General features: G+C 42.3%; 1 protein-coding gene across 4 annotated transcripts in view; it reads right to left on the bottom strand.

The window, feature by feature from the left end:
- The window catches only part of FRY (FRY microtubule binding protein), a 256079-nt gene that overhangs the window by 43589 nt on the left and 187088 nt on the right, over positions 1–25402 (bottom strand). For all 4 annotated transcript variants that reach the window (XM_066620128.1, XM_066620125.1, XM_066620127.1 and 1 more), the window contains 11 exons: positions 24170–24252; positions 23018–23168; positions 17666–17769; positions 16395–16580; positions 12315–12513; positions 9029–9150; positions 5581–5768; positions 3568–3662; positions 2057–2664; positions 440–537; positions 176–346 (listed from right to left, as the gene is read on the bottom strand). In XM_066620128.1, coding sequence (XP_066476225.1) covers positions 176–346; positions 440–537; positions 2057–2664; positions 3568–3662; positions 5581–5768; positions 9029–9150; positions 12315–12513; positions 16395–16580; positions 17666–17769; positions 23018–23168; positions 24170–24252 — 2005 coding nt within the window. The remainder of the gene's footprint in view (positions 1–175; positions 347–439; positions 538–2056; positions 2665–3567; positions 3663–5580; positions 5769–9028; positions 9151–12314; positions 12514–16394; positions 16581–17665; positions 17770–23017; positions 23169–24169; positions 24253–25402) is intronic.

The following is a 25402-nucleotide window of genomic DNA, read 5'->3' as shown; positions in this document are numbered from 1 at the left end:
CACAGTTATATAATGTATGTATTTTTCTCTTAAATTCTAAATTAAGTTCCTAAGCTAAGGACCAGTTTTAGACTGGGATCATGAGATATTTCTTTAATACAGTACATATTTGGGAACACAATCTTGCCCTTAGTCCTTCAGAAAAGTAGAAAAGCACTGGTGAGTACAAACATACCTCAGCCAAATAAGTAACCATGTTCAGAGTAATGTCAGCAAATGCTTCATGAAGGTAACGGCAGACAACATTTAACCACGTTGCACAATCTCTTGTGTAGCTGTGCGTTTTATAAAGGGTCATGACGTGTGCAAGGTTTGACAACTTGGGATTCTTTTCTTCTAAACAGACCTAGCAATATATGAACCAACAGATATGTTAGGAGCAAACCACAAGTAATCCTGGGTCTTAATAAAATCCACACAGCACTAACACAGATGTTACCTGAGCAATCCTCTCTGCTATATCCTTGCAGAACTGATTTGGGTTGTCAAAGTGTTGAATTAAATGCGGCAAGAGGCATAACACATTCAATGGGAATCCTTGGGAATTCAAAGGAATAATTAAAAAGTAGACCTCTTAAAAGTCATTATGGACATTAAACTATATTGTATGCAATCATAATAAGTTAACCATAAAATATCAAAATGTTGTCAAGTCAACATGTGTCAAGCACATGAAAATCAGATACTTCAATGCTCAATTCTTTCCCTCCATTTCTAAATGCTATCTATGCAAATTTTCAAGATCAGGCTTTATTTCCAAATGCAAAATGTATTAATTACAATTGGTTAATACCAAAGGCACATTTATGCTTGGTAGGCCCCCAGTTCCATAACTACATATACTTTACATTTCCTACAATAGAAAAGGGATGCTAAACCATTTACTAACAACCATCAAGCAGAAGGGAATTCTCAGAAGGTATTTAGTAGAAGGGTGCTCTTTAAAAAGTATTAAGCATACAGGGGTGAAGTAATATATTATTTTTTCATATTTTTATACCACTCTACATCTGAGGTGCACTGATGGTTTGTAACTTCTACTTATTTCAATGGCGATTGTGTGGGTTTATGCAGTAGACATTGGGTTTAACTGGTTGGCTATAGGAAAGTATCTTTTGGCTGCTGTGAGAATCAAATGTGTAATAAGAATATAATGCACCCTGCTTGGGTTTGGGTTCTATTTCTGTCTCTATAGCACAGCTGACAGATGCTGATACCAGATCCTTAAGCAACATAAAAACAGCCCTGTTGGGTCAGGCCGTAGGCAGCTTCCTGTATCTCACGGTGGCCCACCAAATGCCATAGTCCTTTATTCCACTTGAAAAAAAATGTATTTATTCCACTTGAAAAAAATTTATGAAGTATTTTAATACAAGAAAAACGACACTATTATGCTTGGTCTCTAAATCAATTACAAAAATGTCTAGGCAAAACAACACATTACAGGCAATGCTTTACTGTTTTTGAAAATGGCAGCCCTGCAATTCGTTCTCCTCTTTCCCCACTAACAAGGGAGAAAATAAATTTAAATAGAAAACCCATTATTTAACACTGGTTGGCAACCTTCAGTCTTGAAAGACTATGGTATAAGCCTACAGCATCCGGTATTCCAAGGCGGTCTCCCATCCAAGTACTAACCAGGCCTAACCCTGCTTAGCTTCCAAGATCAGATAAGACCAGGGATGTGTAGGGTAACAACACTGCAATCCAAGTAAGATTGGGAGTAAGTCCTATTGGACATATTCCTGAGTAAACAGATAGTATTGCACTGTAAATCCATATTCTGAACAGAAAATTAGATTTACATTTTATTAAACAGAAAGTTGCCTTTTTATATATAGCTTATAACTAAGCATAAGTGCATGCAATTTCAGTTATGGCCTATTCCAAAGTATTTCCCTGCCACCCCTCCATCTATCATCTCCTGTTTTCTAGATTGTGAGCCACTTTGGGACAGAGAACTGTCTTTTCATTTCTTTGCTATGTAAACCACTTTGGGAACATTTTGTTTAAAAGTGGTACGTAAATATATGAATTAAATATATCCTGGGTATACCTATAGCTTGGGAGGAATCCACCATGGATACTCGTGACACTGGGGTCAACAAACTGAAGAGATGTAGTGTAAGGTCAGTAGTGGTAAGGGAAGTGAAACCTTTAAGGAGCAGCTGTTGAAGCCCTGAGAAATCTGTCCATTTCAACTGCCCTTGTAGCTTTTCTAACTTCTCTCTGTTTTCTACTTTATCCAGAGGCAAATGAACAAGTAGCTTATTCAGCAATCTTAGTGCCATTAGATATTCAAACTCAAAATCAGATTCCATCAGTGCCACAGAAACCCAAAAGATGGTAGCCAAGAGACTGGTTGGATTATTAATATTGTTTGGATCTGTGAGACTGTCTTTCAAAGAGGAGGAGCTCCTAGTTTTGGAGGAGAGTCCCTGCTGGGTGCAAGCCTGTATCCTGTCCAACGTGGCACTACGAGGAGGATCAGAAGATCTGTCCACATCACCAAACTTTTTTGGCACTGAAAAGCTCCTTTGATGTCTGCTGCGCTCAGCAGTAGTTGTATTTCCACTTGCAGCTCCTGGATTCACATTAAGCTGTCCTGTACTCTTCCGATTTGCGGTCAATTTTGAGTTTGATGTTAAATCTGGTGATGATGAGCTAAACAAACAAGCAAACAAAAAAACCTGATAAAGTCAAAAAATTTCATTGCACCTGTAACAAAAAACAAAAATGTCAACAAGTGAAAAGATGTATGAAAGTTAGGTTACTTTTCCACAGACTGTCTACATATTGTACACAATATGAAGTTCCATGAAGCTCCTGCATGCACACATGGGTAGGCTATAGGTGCAATTAGGAGCCAGAGCTGCACAAGATGTAAAAATAGGGAAACTTTGCTGAAAAAGTTCTCTTGGGCCCAGGATCAGTTCCAACCATGGATTGAAGTCTTCCAAACAGGTAAAGAGGAGGATGCTGTGTGGTAACGGGACTCCCATTATAAGGTCTTTCTCTCCTTAAGAAGGTCAGGCTTTTAAGCACCAACAAAGAAATATACTGCTACCATAAATAATGGACACCAAGTGGCACCTATTTTTAAATGTTGTTGCAGATCTGAAGCAGAGGTCAACAATAATTCCAAATTTCTTGTGCTGACTTCTGGTCAATTATTTTATCAAAGACTCTGTGCTTTGGGTAGTTCTGTGGTTTACTGGTGAGCAAAATACAAAATTTTGGTAGCGATTTTGAACCGTTTTGACATTTTTCCATTTCAGCAAGACTCTTTTGACCTATGATGCTTACATGACATCACTACTATCTTTTTCTTTCATCTTACAATCCATACAATTCTATCTACATTCATGCCATTTTTTTATATGTAAATAAGAGTTGACTGTGCAGCAAACTTAATTAATGTATGTGCTTTAGGATTGGCTTGTAGCAGGCTTTGAGTAAAATTACTAATGTCCCAACCTTCTTGTGCAGCTTAACTAGAAGAATTCTCATTAATTTGCTGAGACACATTTCCCTAAAGGAAAGTATAATTAAAAGGGAAAATCCTACCGAGATAAAACTGTCAAGAGATCACTGTTCTTCAGACAGTCATACAGATTATCCACAGTTGCCTCCAAGGTAAGAAGTGCTTCCATAACATACCCCTGCAAAAATACACAGACAGTTACCTATGTATTCACAGTAATACATCATTAACCATCAACATCATTAACCATCAGTAGGCACTACTGTACTACATCTTCCTATTTGAAGATGTTAATTGCAAATTTTATTATATATCCTTTGAAATTATCTGAGAAAGACAGAACATTTATGAATAACCGACAAAATATTCTGATGAGAAATAATAGACTTAAATAAATAAATGGACCAACTTTCAAATCACTTATTCAAAAGTTGCACAAGTGGTACAAATCAATGGCCCATGCCATCATTGCAATAATTGATGCAGCTGCTTTGTGTGTGTGGTGTTAGCTTTCGTTATCGTGAACAGGTTGTTGCATGAACAGAAGCTGCAATTTTGATAGTTTTTAGAAGATTCAGTGTGGCTTGGAAAATGGTGGCTTTGGTTTGTGGTAACCAACTCAGACAATGGTTGGAATATGGCCACATGATAGATTTATATAATAGCATTATAATACTTGCAATTTTATTGTCAGCCACTTTTCTAATAATTTCTAACCGTGATTTTGTCACTTCACACTAAATCTAACATACACACTTTTTACTGGGGAAAAATCAACTTCTATTTATTTGCAATGGAAGCTTTTTTCAAGGAAAAATAGCAGGGGAATAGGGCCAGAAGTGGGAGCAGAACTGTGGCAGGGCAAGCTGCCTTATCCCTTGCCATGGTTTCATTACACTTAATGCCTCCCAGTGTGAAACAGAAATGAAAAACACAACAGGTCATGATACGCATTTAGCACAATATGTAGTTGGCTCTTACCTGTCATGTTTGAATAGTCATCTGTCTTTTGAATACAATACACAGTGTACTTCTCTGAAAATTCTGAGTAATGCTAAACAAACACAGTGCAAGAGGTGCAAGGGTCACGCACGACCCTGAATTTAGTCTGCTTTCCTCCACAAGAGTATTTTTCATTCACTCTGTTTTCTCTACTGGGTATTCTATGCATCAGAAAGCCTAGTATCCTTGTAGCTATTTATTTGTTTAGCAAACTACTTAACTCTCTATGTTTTCTAATTATGGAACTGAACAGAGGTCAACAATGGAAGGTTTCAAGCCATCTACACGTGCTACTATCAGTTTCACAGGTGTGATGAAACTCTGTGTTTCCCCAAGTACTCCTGTTTCTTTCTTTATATTTTTTGTCTATTTCCCTGTGTTTGGGGCAGTTTTGGCTCCCCAGCAGCTTCTGTGGATTCAGCTGTATGAGCAGCCAGTTTGCATTCCTTGTCCTTTTATTTTGAAAAACACCATAAGCCACAAGGGGGAGAAAAGCCTCCCCCATTCAGCTATGTGTACAAACAAGGGGAGACAGGGAAGCAGGAAGAGAGTAGGCACACTATCCTCTAGGCACTACTGCCCTGGATCAGCCTACAGACGCTGAGAGCCCCTCCCTCTATCTTGACTATAGGTATTATAGAAACTCCTTTAGATCATAGGGTGAAACCCATTACTTTACCTGAGCACAAGAGGCATTGTTGCAAAGTGGGCAATTCAAGGTTATGGCTCTCCCAACAGCTCATAAACTATGAAACCCTTGATAGCTTTGCTTCAGAATCTGAATTTGTACTCCATGCATTATAAATAAAAGGGACTATCACTCTGTACTTGTGAGGCATGATTACAACATAATACTGTTCTTACTACTTCTTGTAAATTTCTGAGCGCAATGCCACACTCAAGTCAGAACTCATCTGCACTCATCATAACATTAAATCAAGATTCTTATATATATGCTTCTCGAAGAAATTCTGAAAGTAATAAGAATGCCACAATCTGCTTATATCACTGTAACCAAACAAGCTGCACTCAGTTGTAAATTATTTAGAATTTCAAAACAGTGTGAGGAACAGAGGACAACAGCATTCAGGTACCTGAATCTCTTCCCCATGTTCTCCTATAACTTCCACTAATCTTGAAAGGAGGTCAGACAATGCATGCGCAGACAGAGGCTGCTTTAGAGCCCGAAATATTTGGAAAGAACGGCCAGCATAATGCCTTGAGGAACTGGAAAGAGCTGTTTGCAAAGCAATCTCACTAAGATGTTGCTCCAAATGAAAACCTAATCAGGAAAAAAAAAATTCTAGATCAGTATTCATAGTTCTTTAGTGTGGGATCTGGCAAAGGATAATTTACAAATGATTTTTTTTTTAAACTAAAAAACTAGGGTAGCAGCAGCAACAGGCAGACCATGGCGAAGAAGCTACTGGATGCAGTTATTCTTGTAGAAGAGAAGCTCTTTTTATCACTGAGGTCAGCTAGAAACAATGAGCCAGGGTCAGAAGCCCAACCGTAGAGTTATTTTCTAACTTTGACCAAGATGCTTCCATCCTAACATAAAATGGAGGTGCTAGTAAACTAATTCAGTTACTGGTAGCTCTCACACTCTTACACACTCTTAATTTTCCGATTTTTTAAATAGTGTGATTTACAAATTAATACTTGAAGTGTGATTTGCACGGGCTCGTTTTTGAAATAGTGTGGTTCATCCTAGGTTTGGCACTTCAAAGACTCAGCAAGACAATTACACTCACTCCACCATCCTTTTTTGTTTCTAAGGTCCTGTCTCCTAAGCTTCTTCAGAATTTCTTGATCAGTGAGTCCCGTTTTGCTGCCTCTTTTCACCTGCTGGACCTACTGTTAGCTCACTTTCTGTTCACCTGCTAAGGGTTATGTCTCTAGGATGTCTCCCCTGGCCCCAATACAGTGCTCCACATGCTCATCTGCAAAGCATTTCTTGTTTGGCCTGGATGTAGCCCTTTACACTCACAGCTTCCTTCTCCCAACTGGGCATGCCTATAGCAGGGAAGCCAGCTTCTCATTGGTTCTCAAGGCAAAAGATGGGCAGTTCCAACACAAACAATGAAATTGCAGAGCAGATCAGTATGTCTTCTCTCAGTGGATGTTGAACTGAAGAGGAGTGAAGGCATACAAGCCCAAGATTTTAAACTTCGAAATACACAGTCATTAACAACCTCTTCCACATTCAAACTGTTCTTACTACTACTTGTAGTAAACAGTGGTAGACTTAATCTTAATACTGTCATTTGTTTACTTGTCAGTGATTCGTAAACTTCTAGTTGAAGCACACTTAGTACAAAGTTGTCTCCTCAGACCCTAGAAAAGAACCACACCACACCTGCTGAACTCAGGTGGGGGGAGGAGTGTGGCTGTGCAGAGTGTGAGAATTCTGTCTCAAAGGTGACTTTGATCACAATAGTAGCGGGCAAACTCCCCTAACCCAAACCTATGCCACTGTCTTCTATAAGTTCTCATTTAGATGCTTTTGATATATATGCAATTTTCCAGAAAGGTTACCCCTTCATAAATTGAGAACTGCCTGTATTAGGAATTACAGGGAAGGGCAAACATTGGATTCCAGATCCCCAGAGAAATGAGATCATCTGAAATGGGTCAGCACTGTAACTTCTATACTAGCTAAATGAATTATGTTAGAGATATGATAAGCTTGAAAATATTTATTTGCACCACCAGAAAATTAAGATACTGCAGACACTCACCTATAAGTTGATCTCACAGATAAGTCGAGGGCAGGTTTTGAGGCAAGAATCATGGAATTTTCTATGACCCTCAGATAAGTTGGGGTCATAAACTTGGAGGGAGGTGTCTGATTATAGTTTTGTCTGATTTTACCCTAGGCCAGATCCTGAAAAATAACCTACCAGTAATTGTTACCTAAGAACTGACAGTCTCTAATTTATTAAAAATATAGTAAAAGATCATAAGATTCATTTTTATTAATAAACTTTTAAATTCTGGTCTTCACCATCTTTTTGTAAACACTATCAAAGAGTGTTACAGTAGAGTGCAGAGTAGCTAGGGAGGTAGCTAGTTGACTGTGAAAGCCCCACCAATAGCTAATTTTTGGTGATCAATTCATGTATGAACCAGTGACTGAAGACCACCACAGGAAAAAAACTAAAACATAAAAAGTGATCTATCGCTCAGAATTTCTCAGGACACTTCTGATGCAAAACAGTGCAAAGGCAGAATCTTCTGCTCTTAAGCCAGAAGCTCTACATATAACATACAACTTAGAACCCAACTGGGAGTGTGCAATTCAATTCACAGCAGAGACAAGCAACAGCAAATGGCTGTGACCAAGTACAGTTGCACATAGCTGAAACCCTATTTACTCAGAAGCAGACCCATTGCTTTCCCTGGGTGTTATTCCTAAGTAGTGATGCTCTGAATTGTAGTTTGTGAGACATTTGATGGGAGTGTTTCCACTTTCAGGGAAGGTGCATCTTGCAGTTGCAACAAGCCCACCCTCACCTGGTCTGAGGGCTATTTCCTCCTCTTGATTTACAGCAGGATCAAGGCTGTCAGGGGGTTTCCTGGTCAGTTTCCCTGATTGCATGGCTTGTAAATAGGGGCAGAGAAAGAGGGACAGTGGGGAAGGGAGAAGAGAAAGGGGAGAAAACAGTACAACAGAGTGAAGGCTGGTGGAGGGAAGAGAGGGGCTGGGGCTGGGGCTGAAGGGCAGAGAGAAGCAGGCAGTGCAGGAGTGAGTGGGATGGGTGGCTGTGGGGGGCTCCCCTCCTCCCTCTTGCTCGGAAGAAGCAGATGCAGAGCTGTAGACTCTGCATGAAGAAGCAGCCCTCCCATTTCTCTCCCCATCTTCAAGCTACAATCTTTTCCTGGGAATAAGCCCCATTGACAATAATGGAACTTACTTCTGAGTAGGCATGCACAGGCTTGGGCTCAAAGGCTGCCATCCTATGTGCACTTTCCTGGGAGTAAGCCCCACTGACGACATGCACGGGATGCACTCCAGGCTCCTGCTCCCCTTTCCTGTCCTTGGGAAAATGAGCAGGGGTGGAGGAGGAAGTCAGAACCAAGGAGACCAGGCTCGGGGAGCCTGAGCAGGCAGGACTGCAATGCCCAGGAGCAGCAACAAGGAGGGAGGCAGGCGAGCCGAGCAGCTCCGTCAGGTTTCCCGCTCGAGGTGGGGGAGTGGGTGGCAGGTGACACAGCTGCTCCGCAGTGTGCCTGAAACAGCCCTGATCCCAAGTGGCTCCGCAGATAAGGCGAAGGGTAGATTCAGGAGCTATCAGTTGGGACAAATTTATCACCCTATATGCGAGTATCTACAGTACTTTTGACATTTTTTATATGAAAGAATGATCTAAAATCAAATTATAACAGTAAATCTACGTATTTTCATTACCACTCAGAGAGTTACAGCAGTTAATTCTCTGAAGAGATCGAGGAGAAAGCACTGGAACCTGACCAATGGAAGAGAATTTGTTAAAGTGGTTCCTTATGTGAAGGTCATGATAAAAGCTATTTATTCAATACCTGACTTGGAATCTTTAAAGACAGAAACAACATGGCGCAAGAAATTGGTAAGTTGCTCAGCACTCTTTGTATTCTGGTTCTTGGGAGTGATATCTTCATGGCACCAAAGTGGACCAAATGCCCTTAAAAGAAGAACATGAACATTAATTTCTTTTTAATATTGAAATTAAGGTAACTACTTTAAAAACTATACAATATAACTGCAGTACCCCCACCATGCATTAGGAAGAGAACATGGATACAAACTGAAAGTGGCGGACCTCCCCATGCCTATGCCCTATGGCAAAGGTCCATGATGGCACCCCCCCCATGGGCTGTCGCCGCCTCCCGCACAAAAATCCACCCCCCCTCCACTTACCTGAGGCTCATGAAGCCTGGCATGACCCACGCCTGTGTCGGTGGAACCCCTTGAGGCTTCCCCGATGTTATAAACTATGCTTCCAGGAAACAGGAAGCACAGATTCCGACCCTGTTGGGAGCCTCAGAGAGGCTTCCGTGGGGTTCTAGAGGCTCGTGACAGGAGCATTTGCCCCATCAGGCATAATGGGAGGTCCACAACTGCAAAATGATTCAATTCCATTAACTTTTCTGGGAGTATTTCTACTTACTTCATTTGAATATTGGGTTGTATAATTTCAAGCCCTGACACAAAGAACTACAGTAGAACCTCGTTAAGTTGTCCACCCAAGGGACTGGAGGAAATTGGTCAACATAGGGAGGTGGTCAACATAGGGGGGGGGAAAGGCATTTAAATATTATCATGTTTAGCTCCCAGGACAACAAATGCAAGGCCAAGTTATTTAGATTGAATTTTAAAAACTTTTATTGGAAATATCAATGAGAATTGATCCTCTTGTGATGCTTACTATTTATATCATCTATATCTATATCAAGAGACAGAGAATAAACAGCCCACAACCAGTGTTTAAAAAACCCCTGAAAATTCATAAGCATAAAAAAATAGTAAGTTAAAAAAAATACTTGGTTTCATAGCAGACAGGCAGACCAACGCTATCCCTTGCCAGCCCATAACATGTAGCATGTTACATAGCCCCAACAGGTAAAAAAACCCACTTTTCTACTTAGGCTACCAGGCCTCCACTGGGTCTCCTCAGATTCACTAAATGCCAGAAGGTGTTTGATATGGTCCCTCACTAAAAGCTGTTGAGAAAACTCCACAGTCAGGGAATAAGAGGACAGGTCCTCTCATGGATTGGGAACTGGTTGAGGACCAGGAAACAGAGAGTGGGTGTCAATGGGCAATTGATAAAAAAAGTGGAGAGAGGTGGAAAGTGGAGTGCCTCAAGGATTTGTCCTGGGACTGGTGCTTTTCAACATCTTCATAAATGACCTGGAAACAGGGATAAGAGGGAGGTGGACAAGTTTGTGGATGACACTAAACTTTTCTGAGTGGTGAAGACCAGAAGGGATTGTGAAGTGCTCCAGAAGGATCTCTCCAAACCGGGAGAATAGGCAGCAAAATAGCAGTTGTGTTTCAATATAAGTGTAAAGTAATGCACTGGTGATGGGAACCAAAGTGAAAGGACAGTGGCTTCACTATGCACAAGCAACCTCATGTCCCTCACAACTTGGTACATGTCCAGGTATAATTGGCAGCTGGCGCAGGTCTGTAGGCTATGTGCAGCGTGCCCACCTATAAAAACCCCTTCGCACACACGCTAGCAGGTGTAGGGGAGGGATTGTCACATGGCTTCTTGCTTTTCCAAGATGGGACAAACCAGACAAAACACAGGCCCACAGTATCGCGTTCAGTGGGCAACTTATGGAGGTAATTAATACTCTGTGCAATGGTCGAAGTGGTCAAGATACAACTTAAGGAGGTGGTCAATATAGAGAGGTTGGTCTCTCATAATGTATATGCAGTGTGGGTCCATACTGTGAAAATTAAGTCAACTTAAGGAGGTGGTCAATATAGAGAGGTGGTCAACTTTGGAGGTTCTAATGTATGTACGGATAACCATGAATTTATACAAAACAATTAATGTACAAATCCCCCAATTTCCCTCCATTTCTTTCTCTCTTATCTCAAAAGAGCTCCTTAAAGTCCTAATTCCCAATACAGATTTGAACTTTAGGATTGCTTCTGTTATGGACCAAAAATATGGTCTATTCAGTAGACTCTGTTTTGGGGATTAGGGCCCAATCCTATCCAAATTTCCAGCCCCGATGCAGGAGCAATGCAGCCATGAGGTAAGGGAACAAATGTTCCTTTACCTGGAGGAGGCAACCATGACTACACCTCCACCACAAGATACGTCCTGTTGGCACAGCTGCATCAGTGCTAGAAAACTGGATAAGACTGGGCCCTGAGCTCCTTCATCTCAGGAGACATCAATCTTGCTCGCCCCTCCACCTTGAACTGGCCTGAACCTCTACTGAGCATCCCTGCCTATATGACAAAGTTAATAAGTTAAGTAAGGAAGCTCAGGTGACCCCACCCTGGCCAAGGGGGCAGAATCCCAGCCTAAAATTCAGCACTGTAAAGTCACCCTGCTTTTTACTGACTTGTGTGAATACAACTGACTTGTGTGAATTTAAGTATATACGCTCCTGCCCCCTCTCCACCAGCGGAGAAAAACATCCATATAAATACTGCAGGCAATTCCACCTGCCATGCCACTTACTCTATTTTCTGGAATTAATCTATACACAATTTTGGCTTTACACACTGAGCTTGGAACATAGCCCTCACAGTAAGATACAGGCCAACTATATTTGTGATCGTTCACAAAACTACACTCCCTGCCAGATATCCTTGTTTCCAGAAGTCGGTCTCAACTTATTGTGCACTAAGCTTCCAGATCCTTTTGCCTGCTCCTTAATTCTCAGCTTCTCATTTCATACACTTCTTTGACCTAGGCTTACTTCAGGTCTCTGTGTGTCATCCCAAATTCTTTTCTATATGATTTTAGCTAAAGAAAGTAGAACAGATCTGCCAGCTTTAGTTAGTAATTAGAACTTAACGACTCACCACAATTACTAGCAAATATTTTAGATTTTCTTTGAATATCGTGGAAGTGTATTCTTCCATAGACTCTGCCATGAATAGATACTGAAACCCCTTTGCACCTGTTTTTAGGATTTTTACCTTGTGTATTTTGTTGGCTCCTACAAACAGCAGAAGAGAATTAGGAGTTTGTTTGAACCATAGGAAACCTACACTAGAATGTAGCTTTCATGTAACTATGAAACAAGTAATGTTTCAAAAGATATACAGCTGTACTTAAAAGAGCTATTTACATGTTCTTTGTTCTGTGTTAATTACCTGGTGGTCAGAAACTCAATTAATTTGTTTGCCTTTCCATCTGTCTCCACAGCCGAGTCTATGTCCTCTATCTCCTGGGTGATCTGTGGGAGATTTCCACTGCTCCCTCCAAGGCTGATACTGGAGGAGGTAGAGCTGGAGCTGAGGCCGGAGTCTGGCACAGGAGAAGACTGATACTCCCTCAGAAAGTCAAAACCACCTTGCAGCAGAAAAATGAAAGATAAATATGGAATGCACCACTGATATGTGAACTTTAATAGGAAGCATATGATGAATGTATCTTTCAAAGTTAGCTGCCAAATTCTCACAAGAGTATCATAACAGAAGAATTTGCTTAGTCAAGTCTGCACTATGAAAGAATGATAAAACAAAAAGTATACGCTTTAGACTAAGAGCCCACTCTTATCCAACTTTCCAGCACCAATGCAGCCAGAACGTAGCCCCAATATAAGGTAACATATGTTCCCTTTCCGTGAGGAGGCCTCCATGACTGTCATTATCACCACAGGATGCAGCACACACACACACACCCCAGTACAGCTACATCAGCACTGGAAAGTTGAATAGGTTTGGGTTCCAAGCGTCCAAATGTGCAGTTTGAAACTGTGTCCATTCTTATACTAATAGAAGTTAATCTACAAAATATGTAAAATGATGTATTTTAATAATTCATGTAGGGTCGCTGCCCTGGAGGGGCCTGCAGCAGGCTTGTTCCATCCCCAGGGAGGCCTCAGATAGGCTAAAGGGGGGAGGGAGTTCCAGCACCCTTGTCCTCCTCCCTAGCAAAACTAACAAACCTGGCCTAGGAGCTGTTTACCTCACAGCTCCCTGCTTCACACTGACCGCCTCTCATCCCTGGCCTCCCTGTTTTATGGAGCAAGCCTGCCCCCTTTGGCCCCTCCCCTTCCTCCAGGTGGGGCAAAAAAGGCCTTTCCTGTTTGTGGCTTGTTTCCTGCAATGTTCCTTGTTTGCCCTGCCAGCCCCTTCTGGCTGGTTGGGGTAAGCCAACCTGTTTTGCCCCCTTCAAGGGCAGGGAAGCCTCCTCACCCTGGGCATGGGGTGCCTGCTCCAGGGTAAGTCGGGGGTCAGGGCATCTGGGAGGGGCCCTGACAATTCATTTCAATAAGGCTTCTGTACTAATTTTCTACAAGCCCCAGTGAAATGAACTGAAATTGCACAGAAGCAGCATTTGGTGGATTTATCTCCTTTTATCTAGACTCCTCCCTCCCAATAATGTAGGGCACAAACTAAAGTACAACTACTTCTTCCACATGATAAGCTAAGTCTGAAAGACCCTTACACCAGTCTAGGACTGTCGCAAACGTGCCATAAGGCACGTTTGTGCCACCTTTGGAGTTGGGGAGGCCAGTGCAAAGATCTTGACTCTGAATGTTTTCTGTATACTTTTCTTGCTGTGGCCAGGTGGTTAGACAGCAGCCCTGGGAGAACTAGTCAGTCTGAATTCAAGGCCTACCTTTTCTTTTGCCTCTGCCACAGGTGTTTCTGATCAGCCATGCAAAAAGTGAGTGTGATGCTGCTGATAGCAAGTCTCCTGTCTATGCTGGAGTCTGCCTTGCCTGGCTCCTAGCTTGGGTCTCTGTGCAGTGGATTATTGGTACCCTGGCTTGTCTGAGTACTGCTGAGGCACTACTTGTGAGTCATTCCAGTCCTTCCTCAAGCAAAAGCGTTCTTTACAGCTGGTGGACTCCAGGACTCAAAACTATTGCCCTGGGGAGGATTGTGTGTCAATTTCATATGACCGCCTCTCCCAAGGAAGCTCCCCTTGGTCTGCTGCAGTCAAAAAAGTAATTCTTAGTGGTTTTTGCAAATGGCATAAGAGGACCTGAGTTCTGGGATTCCTAGCCATTTTCTGCTTTTGCATCCTTGTGTTACAGTAGCTCCTAAAATGAGAAGTGTTGTGGCATCCTTGTATTGTGTGGGTGGGTGAGTTGAATATAGAGGGCATCTTCCCATGGTTGCAGTGGCATCTGTCACTGTTTTATTTGTTCCTGGGGACTGTTGCCCTGGTGGTGGTCACTCACTGCACCTGTACCTGCTGCTGCCGCCCTCTGCTTGGTTCATTCTGGCAGCACTTCCCTGGCTGCCCAAATTGGGGCTGGGTAGGTTGCAGTGACAGACTTCTTGCAAGCCACCACTCCATGATTGGAAGGATGTTTCCATGAGTGCAGGCAAAGTTACTGGGAGGGCTGAGCTACCATGGAGGAGCTCAGCTTTTTGTTCCCCACTTTGTGCTGGACAGGCCTAGGATATGATAGCCATTGTACTGATGTAGCAGTGACGATGACACTACTTGGGCACAAGATTATACTATGAGTGTTTGAACTGGGTCCATGTTCTAGTTCTTGCACCACATTGCACTTTTTGGCAAAAAAGAGCCATTTCATAAAACGTGTGTGCTCTTTTCCATCTTTGTGTGTGGCATTAGAAGCATGACAAACAGTAAACTCTATAAAAAAACAAAAAGGAATTTTAAGGTGTGTGTATTACTTAGCTATAACAGCATGTGACCAAAGGAAAATATTTAAGTAATTTGAACATGAAGTATGTTAATCCACGTTTACATTATTTTGGTGTACAACAACAATGTATGAATGGGCTTAAAAGGTAATCCAACTTTGTCTATTTGCTACCTATTTAGATAGGTTTCCAGTGAAACATCTTAACAAACTATCCTGAACTCTGGAAGTCATTTTATTTACTTTCCATCAACATTCCTTTTCAGAGGTATTTAAAAAAAAAAAATCATGAAACTCATTAATCTTCATTTGTTTTGGCTGTGCACCAAAACAACTGGTTAGGGGAGGAGAGGAGTGAAAAATGTCAAATTAAATTTATGCTCTTTAGAGTTCACAAAGTTCAGTTTTCTTGGATCTGAGAGGTACTTTAACATACCATGAATTTTTCTTAATTGTTATTGAACAGCAGCTAAAATGAAAACTCATCATGTAACTTTGATTCTCAAAAATGTCACTTTTTATCCTCCAGAGGCAGTGAATATGCTTTTTAAAAAGTTACCGTCTCGCCTTAACTGAATGAATTTAAAGAGATTTGCACACTCCTGTGCAATTGTACTCCAGTTGTTCCATTGTAGATTACAACCTCCAAACAATTCTTTCATTATTAGTGCATTTACAGCCCAATCCTACCCAAAACCCCCTGCTGATGCAGCTGCACTAACACTGTGCACTACATCATGGGGGGGGGGGGAGTGCAGTTGGAGAGGTCTCCTCTGGGTAAGTGGACAAAATCTTCACTAAGACAACCATAGTTACACAATGTTCTTCGCCTTTCTAGTCTCTCTTCTTAAGAGATGACTCACTTGCACCTGCTTATGGTTTCATTGTTGATCAGGGTACCTGTAGGTTAATGTTAAACAAACTAGACCTGAACCAAACTGAAGTCACACATACACACAACCATGAAATAGTTTCAAATTTCACCATCCATCCTTTCCACTTTTCTTTTGCATATGTTAGTGTATGCCACCACCCCCATCAACATTAACACTTCCTCCTCTGCTGCCACTTATCTTCACAACTGCTGCCACTTCTTTTCACAACCGACTGGGTGAGATTCTGGGAGTGGAACCTTTTCATTCTGGGTATCCTCCCACTCAGTCAGTTAAAAAAAATCAATGAGACAGGAAAGGAAGTACCTGAGGCACTAGCTATTTTCCTGACCTCAACAGTGACTTCCTCCTTCTGCAATGCAACCACTACATTTGGAGAAGGAAGTAAGCTGCACCTCCATCTTCCTCTTACTTGCAATCCAGGATAGCAAATGTGACTGGGTGAAGCAGCCATCGGGCTGCTGGATGTGGAAAGCAGGTGTGGTGCACCCCTGCCAATTTGGCACTTCCCCCAGCCTGCCACTTGAAACAGCCCTTCGCCCAGCCTCACAGATGGGCAACCCTTGCTTGGGACCAGGAGTAAGCTAACAACCATGATTAGCAGTAACCATGTAATCTGTATGTCCTCACTGTGCCAATGACTGTGCTAGATGGAGGTAAGAAGTTTGATTCAAAATGAAAGAAAGATAAACCCTAATCTTCTTCATTACCTGTATAGAAATATTCAGGTAAATAGGTTGACTGCACTGTGAGGGTCTTGATTTCATTCACCTCTCTGGTTTGAAGAAGCACTGATGCAATGGCTTGAAAATTGCTATTACAAGATAGAGCAATCAAAAGATGGAGCAGTAGTTTTTTACTGTGCTCAAAGACTTCAGGGCGGTAATGGTCAAGACCTAAAGATAAGTGATAACAGCAATAACTGAATAAGAAGTATAAACAAGGTAACATTCCAGAAATAGCAAACAGACAGAACTCAAATTAGTGGCAGGCACTATCTTCCCCTTTTCTTCCTCCTGCAACAGACTTCTTTCTTTTATTCTTCTTTAATTTTGGGAGGGAAGAGGTCAGTGGAACAGACCCCTTCCTTCTACCACTGTAATACTGGACACAATGCAATACATTTAGGTGAGAATGCTAACAGGAAGTGGACAGCAGAGAAAGCAGACAATGCTAGACTCCCTGTTAGCATTCTCACTGTTGCTTCCTCTAGCGTTTCTCAAGTTAACAGTTACAAATTTAGGTTCTCACTGTTTGCTTCCTTTTCCCAGGTTCCAAAAGGAAGAAAAAGCTGCCTCTTTGCAAATGAAGAGAGGTGAGTCATGAGCGCAATGGGGGGAGGAGGAGTTTGAGAAACACAGATAAGTGAAACCGAGGATATGGGACCTGTGGATATGGGTGGATGCCTGTACATCAGCGTTTTTCAAACTCTCATGGAGAGTTTGCACCACTGTAAGTTCTTGCAGGGGCGGGGGGAGGCAGTGATGCTCAGGGGGGCTGAAAGTTAGAACTTTCACTTCTAACGAGCTGGGAAGCCCTGCAGATGCTCGCGCAGGGCTCCCTGCACCCCAAGGAGGCTGCTGGGAAAGAGGCCAGGGCCTTCAGGCTGGGGCGTCATGATGCCCCAGTTTGAAAACCACTGCTGTACATGTTTGTATTTGTAGACATTAACAACACTGGTATCTGATCAATGAACTACAGAATCTATGGCAACAAATTTGTATAACTTTGTTCCCTATCTAGTGCACTAACTATAATATATTGTTTCCATATAATAATCATAAAGCGACAGAGCAAAAGAAAAAATACACAGTACAAGAATGACATGTTGGATAAAGTATACAATAGTCAAAAGTCAATTATTTCTGGCAACAAAAATAATAAATGTAAAAGCTTCTAACTGCATGAGGATGAAAAAGACAAAGTTCTATCTGTATTGGGAACTTAATTTGAACTTCAGTTCTTGTTCAGTATTTCTTACCTAAGAAGAGAGCATGCAATAATAAGGGGAGATGGAGGGCCCAATCTTCTCTTACACTGTGATCTACCACCATCTCAGTCATGAAGATGACAGCAATATTGCACCTAATAGGGAAAAAAAAGATTAATCATTTCAAAAGCTGAAAGAAAAATGGGAAAAAAGCAGCCACATGTCATGTCAGAGACAAACAGAAATTCTGTATGCATTTTACAACACAGTACACAAAATGTTTGAATTACTGCAGTATACTTTATGCGGGCAACACATGAAAGGCTTCAGTGAAAAACGCAGCCACTAGAGTGCTGGAACATAAGAACATAAGAACAGCCCCACTGGATCAGGCCATAGGCCCATCTAGTCCAGCTTCCTGTATCTCACAGCGGCCCACCAAATGCCCCAGGGAGTACACCAGATAACAAGAGACCTCATCCTGGTGCCCTCCCTTGCATCTGGCATTCTGACATAATCCATTTCTAAAATCAGGAGGTTGCGCATACACATCATGGCTTGTACCCCATAATGGATTTTTCCTCCAGAAACTTGTCCAATCCCCTTTTAGAGGCGTCTAGGCTAGACGCCATCACCACATCCTGTGGCAAGGAGTTCCACAGACCGACCACACGCTGAGTAAAGAAATATTTCTTTTGTCTGTCCTAACCCGCTCAACACTCAATTTTAGTGGATGTCCCCTGGTTCTGGTATTATGTGAGAGTGTAAAGAGCATCTCCCTATCCACTCTGTGCATCCCCTGCATAATTTTGTATGTCTCAATCATGTCCCCCCTCAGGCGTCTCTTTTTTAGGCTGAAGAGGCCCAAACGCCGTAGCCTTTCCTCATAAGGAAGGTGCCCCAGCCCCGTAATCAACTTAGTCGCTCTCTTTTGCACCTTTTCCATTTCCACTATGTCTTTTTTGAGATGCGGCGACCAGAACTGGACACAATACTCCAGGTGTGGCCTTACCATAGATTTGTACAACGGCATTATAATACTAGCCGTTTTGTTCTCAATACCCTTCCTAATGATCCCAAGCATAGAATTGGCCTTCTTCACTGCCGCCGCACATTGGGTTGACACTTTCATCGACCTGTCCACCACCACCCCAAGATCTCTCTCCTAATCTGTCACAGACAGCTCAGAACCCATCAGCCTATATCTAAAGTTTTGATTTTTTGCCCCAACGTGCATGACCTTACACTTACTGACATTGAAGCGCATCTGCCATTTTGCTGCCCATTCTGCCAGTCTGGAGAGATCCTTCTGGAGCTCCTCACAATCACTTCTGGTCTTCACCACTCGGAAAAGTTTGGTGTCATCTGCAAACTTAGCCACTTCACTGCTCAACCCTGTCTCCAGGTCATTTATGAAGAGGTTGAAAAGCACCGGTCCCAGGACAGATCTTGGGAAAATGTTAACTTTTCAAGGACATTGCACTTCGTCCTTTTCAAGGACACTGCATTAGAGCCCAATCCTGAACGGTGCACTGTTGGCTTATCCTGTCGCAAAAGTGCTGTAGGGCACTGGGCTATGCCAGCATGCCCTGTCGTAAATGTGTCAGCTGGCATTGGGCTAGCGCCGGGCAAGTGCTGGAGCTCCACCACTCAGCAGTCACATGGACTGGGGAGGAAGCTGCTGTCCTAACACGGAGGCTCAAAATTCTACACAATCCCAAGGGTCAGCGTGGAATCAAGTAACCCCATTGCGGGGCTACTCAGCTTACCCAGGGAGGAGCCATCAACAGTGTCTGAGAAGTACACAGGACGCAGTGGCAGCCATTTTCGGCACCACTGCAGCCCTGGGCGCTAGGAGCTCAGGACTGGGCTGATAGTTGCAAGTTTGCTTTGGACACAATTCAAGTTGCTGGTTATGACCATTTAAAGTCCTGGAAGCCCATAACTCCCCATGTGAAAATGCAGTGGTGCCTGCTGCATCTCACTGGGACGTTTCAGCCTCTGAAGGCCTTCTTGGGGCAAGGGGACATTTGTGGGTCTACTTGGACATGCAGCAGCAATATTGGTGCAAGTCTGTGTGGATCTGTGAAGGTGGATCGAGCCCAGGAAGGTGTCTTGGATTCGGTGTGCACTGCTGCAGCTGAAACATCCCCCTGTCCTGATCTGCGTCTGTAGCTGCCCTGTTCCACACACCCTGCCTCCCTCCTACCCCCTATGTGTACTTACCTGGGCTGGCAGACATCCACAGTCTGCTGGCGCACGAAGCTGGTCACTTGCCAGTGGAGGCCAGCGCATACACTCCAGCTGGTCATCTTTTGCAACAGTTGGAAAGTGTCTAGTGCTGCTGGAATGTTCATTCTGGCAGTACTAGGCACCAACAGCATTGGGTCCTATGTGGTTTGGGGCCAAGGTACCTGAAGGGCCACCTTCCTCTGTATCAGTTTACTCAGTACGTGAGATCTTCCGAGGAGGTGAGTTCTGTAGCTCTTATCGCCCTGTTGGAAGTGCAGCATGGGGGGGGGGGGGATGTGTGAGAGGGCCTTCTCTGGAAGCAGTTCCGTCTCTGTGGAATTCAATTCACCTTGAGATGTTGTTTGTCTCCTCCTTGCCAAGGGAAAAATTCTCCAAATTTTTCAAGGAAGACTAAATATGTTTTTGCTACATCAAGCCTTCCTTCAGTGTCTTTGATTATTTCCATCTTCTTTATCTCTTTCCTGGTTTTTTTTTTTTTTTAGGTTTTGCTGCCTGATTTGTTTTGATACTTTTTGTTCATTTTTTCTTTTATACTTAGATTTTTATATATTGTACTATGTTCTAATTCTGCTGAAAGTCACCTTGAATCAACTGAAAAAAGGAGGGTTAAGAATTCTTCAAATAAAGATTTCTAACCATTCAATCCTATGCATGTCTACTGAAACATAGCTTCCGTTATGTTCAATGGGGCTTACTCCCAAGAGAGTATGTAAGGTAATTCTGAAAAAATAATCTCTTAACTTAATTAGCTTATCAAAGCCTGGTTTCAGATAGCATGCAATACAAAGCCCTAATCTTGCCTAATTTAAGTCACTCATCCTCTGATACCTCCTTTATGCTAAAATAATTCTATAAACAGAATAATAACAGAGACGGAAAAAAGAGCATCTTGTGGCACTTTAAAGACTGACAAATTTATTTGAGCATTAGCTTTCATGAACAACAGTCAACTTCACCAGATGCATCATCATCATCATCATAGATACAAGGCCACTCCTGTACAACACAGCCATGTAAAAGTCTTAAATGACTGGTAGCTGGCATCAGAGCCAGGCACAGTGAAAGCTGGGCAGTAAGCTTTGTAGTTCTACAGAGCTGTCAGTACCCAGAGATAGTAAAGATAATAAAAGGATCCCAGAGTGAATTATTCTTTGTCTGTATCCTGGAAGATGCAGATAATCTGAGGTAGTGGTCCTCAAACTTTGAGCACCAGGACCCACTTTTTAGAATGAGAATCTGTCAGGAGCCACTGGAAGTCGTAATGACCGGAAATGACATCATCAAGCAGGAACATTTTTAACAATCCTAGGCTGCAATCCTACCCCCACTTACCCAGGAGTAAGTTCCACTATCATTGTTCAAAGCATATACAAAGTAGCCTGTTAACAGTACAGATCTGTAACATTTCCCAGATGCAGTCAAACACCATGATAGCATCAAGTCTAATATAACAGAAATAAAATATTGAAATGAATGGGGATCCAAATGAAATTGGCTTGTGACCCCTATAGTGGGTCCTGACCCACAGTCTGAGAAACACAGATCTGAGGGCAGAGAAGTGCAGGTGCCACTAGCAAAAATGCAGAATACTCAGCTTGAGTCTCTCACAAGAAAAAAAGAAAAACTTGGGCAACTCCATGTTTGTTTTGCAACATTAGCATAGTGGCTGGACAGCCATTGGCAGGAGGGAATCAATGGATAGAAGGCTTAACTCCCTGCACACTCATTCTTCTCTGCAAATACCCCAGTCACCCACCCAGCTATTTTTAGTCCATTTTCTCCCACCCAGCTTCAAACTGAAAGAAAGTCAGCTTGGGGAAAAATGGCATGGAGGGGGCATTTGAAGTGAATAATTGATGGGTGTCAGAAGGGTTAAGCAACTCTCCCTCCTATTCTTCCCTGCATTCACATTACTTCAGCACATTTTATTTATTTATCAACATGTGAATTCAGGAAGATGGAATAGCTAAGGCAGCATGCAGATCTGCCTTGTACCAATAACCAGCATGCATAACCTTGCTAGGAAGCTTCTGGGCTAAATTTCTCCTTTCTCTAGCCCACATCAACGCTATCTTTGAGGGGAGGGGGAGCAAACAAGTTTATGACATGAAGTCATACACTTTCTTCTTTTAAAATGTCATTAATGTGACAGTAAGTCACGATGGTAACATTTAGCATTAAAATCAAAATTAAATTATGCCTGTCAGTGTAGATTATATAAGAAGATAATTCTAATATATTTAAAGGGACGCAGAATAAGGCAGGAACAACAGTACATTAGGTTGGGGGGAGCATGCCTACTATTCTGGTATTTTCATCTGCATGAATGTGCAGCCCCTTAATTTTTCCAATACAAATTGTTACCCAATAGCTTTTACTTCAATGCATGCAGAGAAATTCATGTGCACATGTATATGTGGGGCTGAGTGCCTGCTAGGAGGCCGTGGCTAAGGTCAATAGCTAGCTCTAGAACCGATCATCCTAGCTCTAGAACTGATGGCAAGAGGAACAGGCCAAGGGTAAGGTCAATCAGAGCAATCAAACCCTACCACCACCATGACCATCAGGTTGGCTCAAACAGAGCTTTGCTTGCTCCAAAATTCTAATTTTGGAGCATGTTTGACCTTGTGACAAAAGCCACCTCATAGGAGCCTCCTCACTTGGGAAAAATGAGTAAACAAAACAAAGAAGGCTCTCTAACTCTAGCTATCTTCACCAACCTCATGGTTAAACTCAATCAAGAAGGCATGTTAATGAGACAGAGACCTCCTAAACTAGCTACTGCATCCTCAGCCAAGAACCAAGACAAAAGGCAGCAACCAACAGGGACTTTCAACTAAAAAAGAAAAAGGTACCTTGATTAACTCACTCCACAAAAGATCCCATAGGAGCCTACCAGTTGTGTTGCCAGGCCTGGCAGCTTCCAGGGCCCCATTCTGCCCCCCTTCCCTATTCTAACCCCTCCCCACTTCCCTCCTGCCCCCTGCTTGATCCTACTTTTACGAGTGGGGCTCTGGATGGCCTTTTGCAATGGCCAAAAGCACACCCATCACCAATACTAGTGGCAGGAGAGGATAGGACTGAGTCATCAATTTGTTTAAATCTACTGGATATTATTTTAATAGACCATCACTTTAATATTCAGCTTACCTATGGAGTGGTCCTCGTGGTGTAATTGTTTCTGGGAGGTAGTCAACAAGTGGTGCCCAGCATCCTCCATTAAATGGCATTGGCAAAGGCTGTGGTTGTTTGGTTTCTACAATATTCAATAGCCAGCTTGTGTATGGAGAAACAGGATCATCTGCACAGTAACATATTGTAGCAATTTAACAGACAAGGAATTTAGTGGTATTCTCTCTCCAATTATTTTACTGTAGATAACACACATCAAATATATATAACATAGGTATGTTGCATTACATATGGCTCAAATCAGTACTGACCTAAAGCAAGACTTAATTCAGATAATGCACAAGAAGACTGACAGCACAATCTAATCTTGTGCTGGAACAGGCAGGCCAGGAGGCCTCCACTGTAACTAGCACAAGATTGGGGCTTGAAGTGGCTCAGTCGGAGGCAAGAGGAAACTCTTCCCCTTACTCCCAGGTAAACCACCACAGCCCCAATGGGTTTCCTCAGACTTGCACCACCTCCAGAGGTAGCATAAGTCCAAGGAGAGTGAAGTGGCTTGCAGTTGCTCCGTGCTACTCAGGGAACAGGGTTGGTATCTGACATAAGAGCCAAGTCCCAGCCCCACCTCCTGCCTGCCCCTGGGACCACCCACCCCCAGCCCTAGAACACCTCCTTCCCACCTCCTCCCTGCCCTCCCTAGAACCTTGCATTGGCGAAGCTTGGCTGACGTAACCCTCCCTACCCAAGTCAGCGTGGAGGTTGGATTCAGCCTCCATGGGCCGGCGCACATTCCTGCACACATTTGCGACCCTCCTGGGTTGGCGCAAGGCACCGGCCCTATTTAACACATGATGCTCAAATGTCTTTTATATTTTTAGCATCTAAGGGTCCAGATCACAAAACTTCCAGTGACTAAGAGCAAAAACCTCAGAAATTGGGCACAATCCAGCCAATTAAAGCTGGATTTTAAACTGGATTGTACAGTCCAGCCAATTAAATCCAAACGGGCAGAATCTAGTCAATTAAAGCTGGATTGAAAATCTAATTGATTGTAGTGGGAGAAATCCATGCATGTGCTTAAAGATACTTAGCTATAACTGGATCATGCCTATTATGATTGTTTATACTTATTGTTCACAAAATTTCACATAACCAAATGCCAAGTCATACTTTTGTCATCATCATAAGATCCTCCAGAGCTATTGCTGTATCTTGATTCCAATCGGTTATGTGCTCTGATCACATTGCTGAACCTTGAAAAAACACACAACAAAATCTTCTTTAAAGTCTTAATCTGGGTTCAATTTACACCTGTGTTAAATATTCCAGGAAGAAGATTATCCAAAGGTAGATTCAGACAAGCAATCCTTTCATTACAATGAGTGTTAGCACTCCAGCAAAACTAGGGGACCAGTACAGACACTGGTATTCCTTGGTCTTGCTTGTGCCCAGGACTTGCATATACTTGCTTTTGTATATTGTTGACATAGTAGTAGACAGATCTAGTCTCCAGAGCCAAGTCTGTACCCACTCTAGAATATTGTAATGATGATCAAGACCCAGATTGTGCCCCTTAGGACAATTATGGACCAATGTGTGATGCATTTCATGGCAACTGTACTTCAGCAAGCTTAAAAAAATCTAAATGGATAAAACTGTGACTGTAGTGAACTTTATAATACAGTACATTGGATCTAATTCAGATAATCTTATTATCACTGAGCAGTAACTGCAAATGTTATTGTTACAATTCAATAAAGTATTTAGTATGCTTAATTCTAATGAAGTCAATGAGTTTGAATGCACATCTCCATCCATATGATTTAAGTAAGGCACAGCACCTTAATTTTTTCCAAATTTTTTGTTTTAAATAAAAACATTTATTTAAAAAATAGTCATAAACATTTTATGTTATCTATTTAATACATGCATGTTTGTATAATCTTGTGCTTTACTACCTTGTAATATAACCTGAGACTGCAATTCCATGCACACTTATTTGGGAGCAAGTCTTACTGAACTCAGTGGGACTTACTTCTGAGTATATACGTATGGAGTTGGACTGTAAAGCTAACAAATGCTATGAAAAATTCCACAACTCTAGGTGTACATAATTATGTTTGATGAACTGCAGCATCAAGGGATTTTGCTGTCTCTGAAACAGCACACATTACCAAAAAACTTGGACAAGTTGCTTTATGATCTTTTGATTGGTCTTCACTAGCAGGTTCAAATAGAGAAGCAATGCAACATGGCAGTTTCCCCCTGTTTTTGCCTTCCTAAATTATCTCCTGCATGTTTTAGAGTTGAGAGGTTGGTAGGCCATGCACACACAATTTATTCAGATGCACCTGAAGACACAGGCAGGCAAAATCTGTATCAGAGAAAGATAAATATTGTTTG

The sequence above is a fragment of the Tiliqua scincoides genome, chromosome 3 (assembly GCF_035046505.1).
Source record: "Tiliqua scincoides isolate rTilSci1 chromosome 3, rTilSci1.hap2, whole genome shotgun sequence".
NCBI lineage: Eukaryota > Metazoa > Chordata > Lepidosauria > Squamata > Scincidae > Tiliqua > Tiliqua scincoides.
Note: the sequence above shows the minus strand (reverse complement) of the source record. Positions and strands in the feature narration are given on the sequence as shown.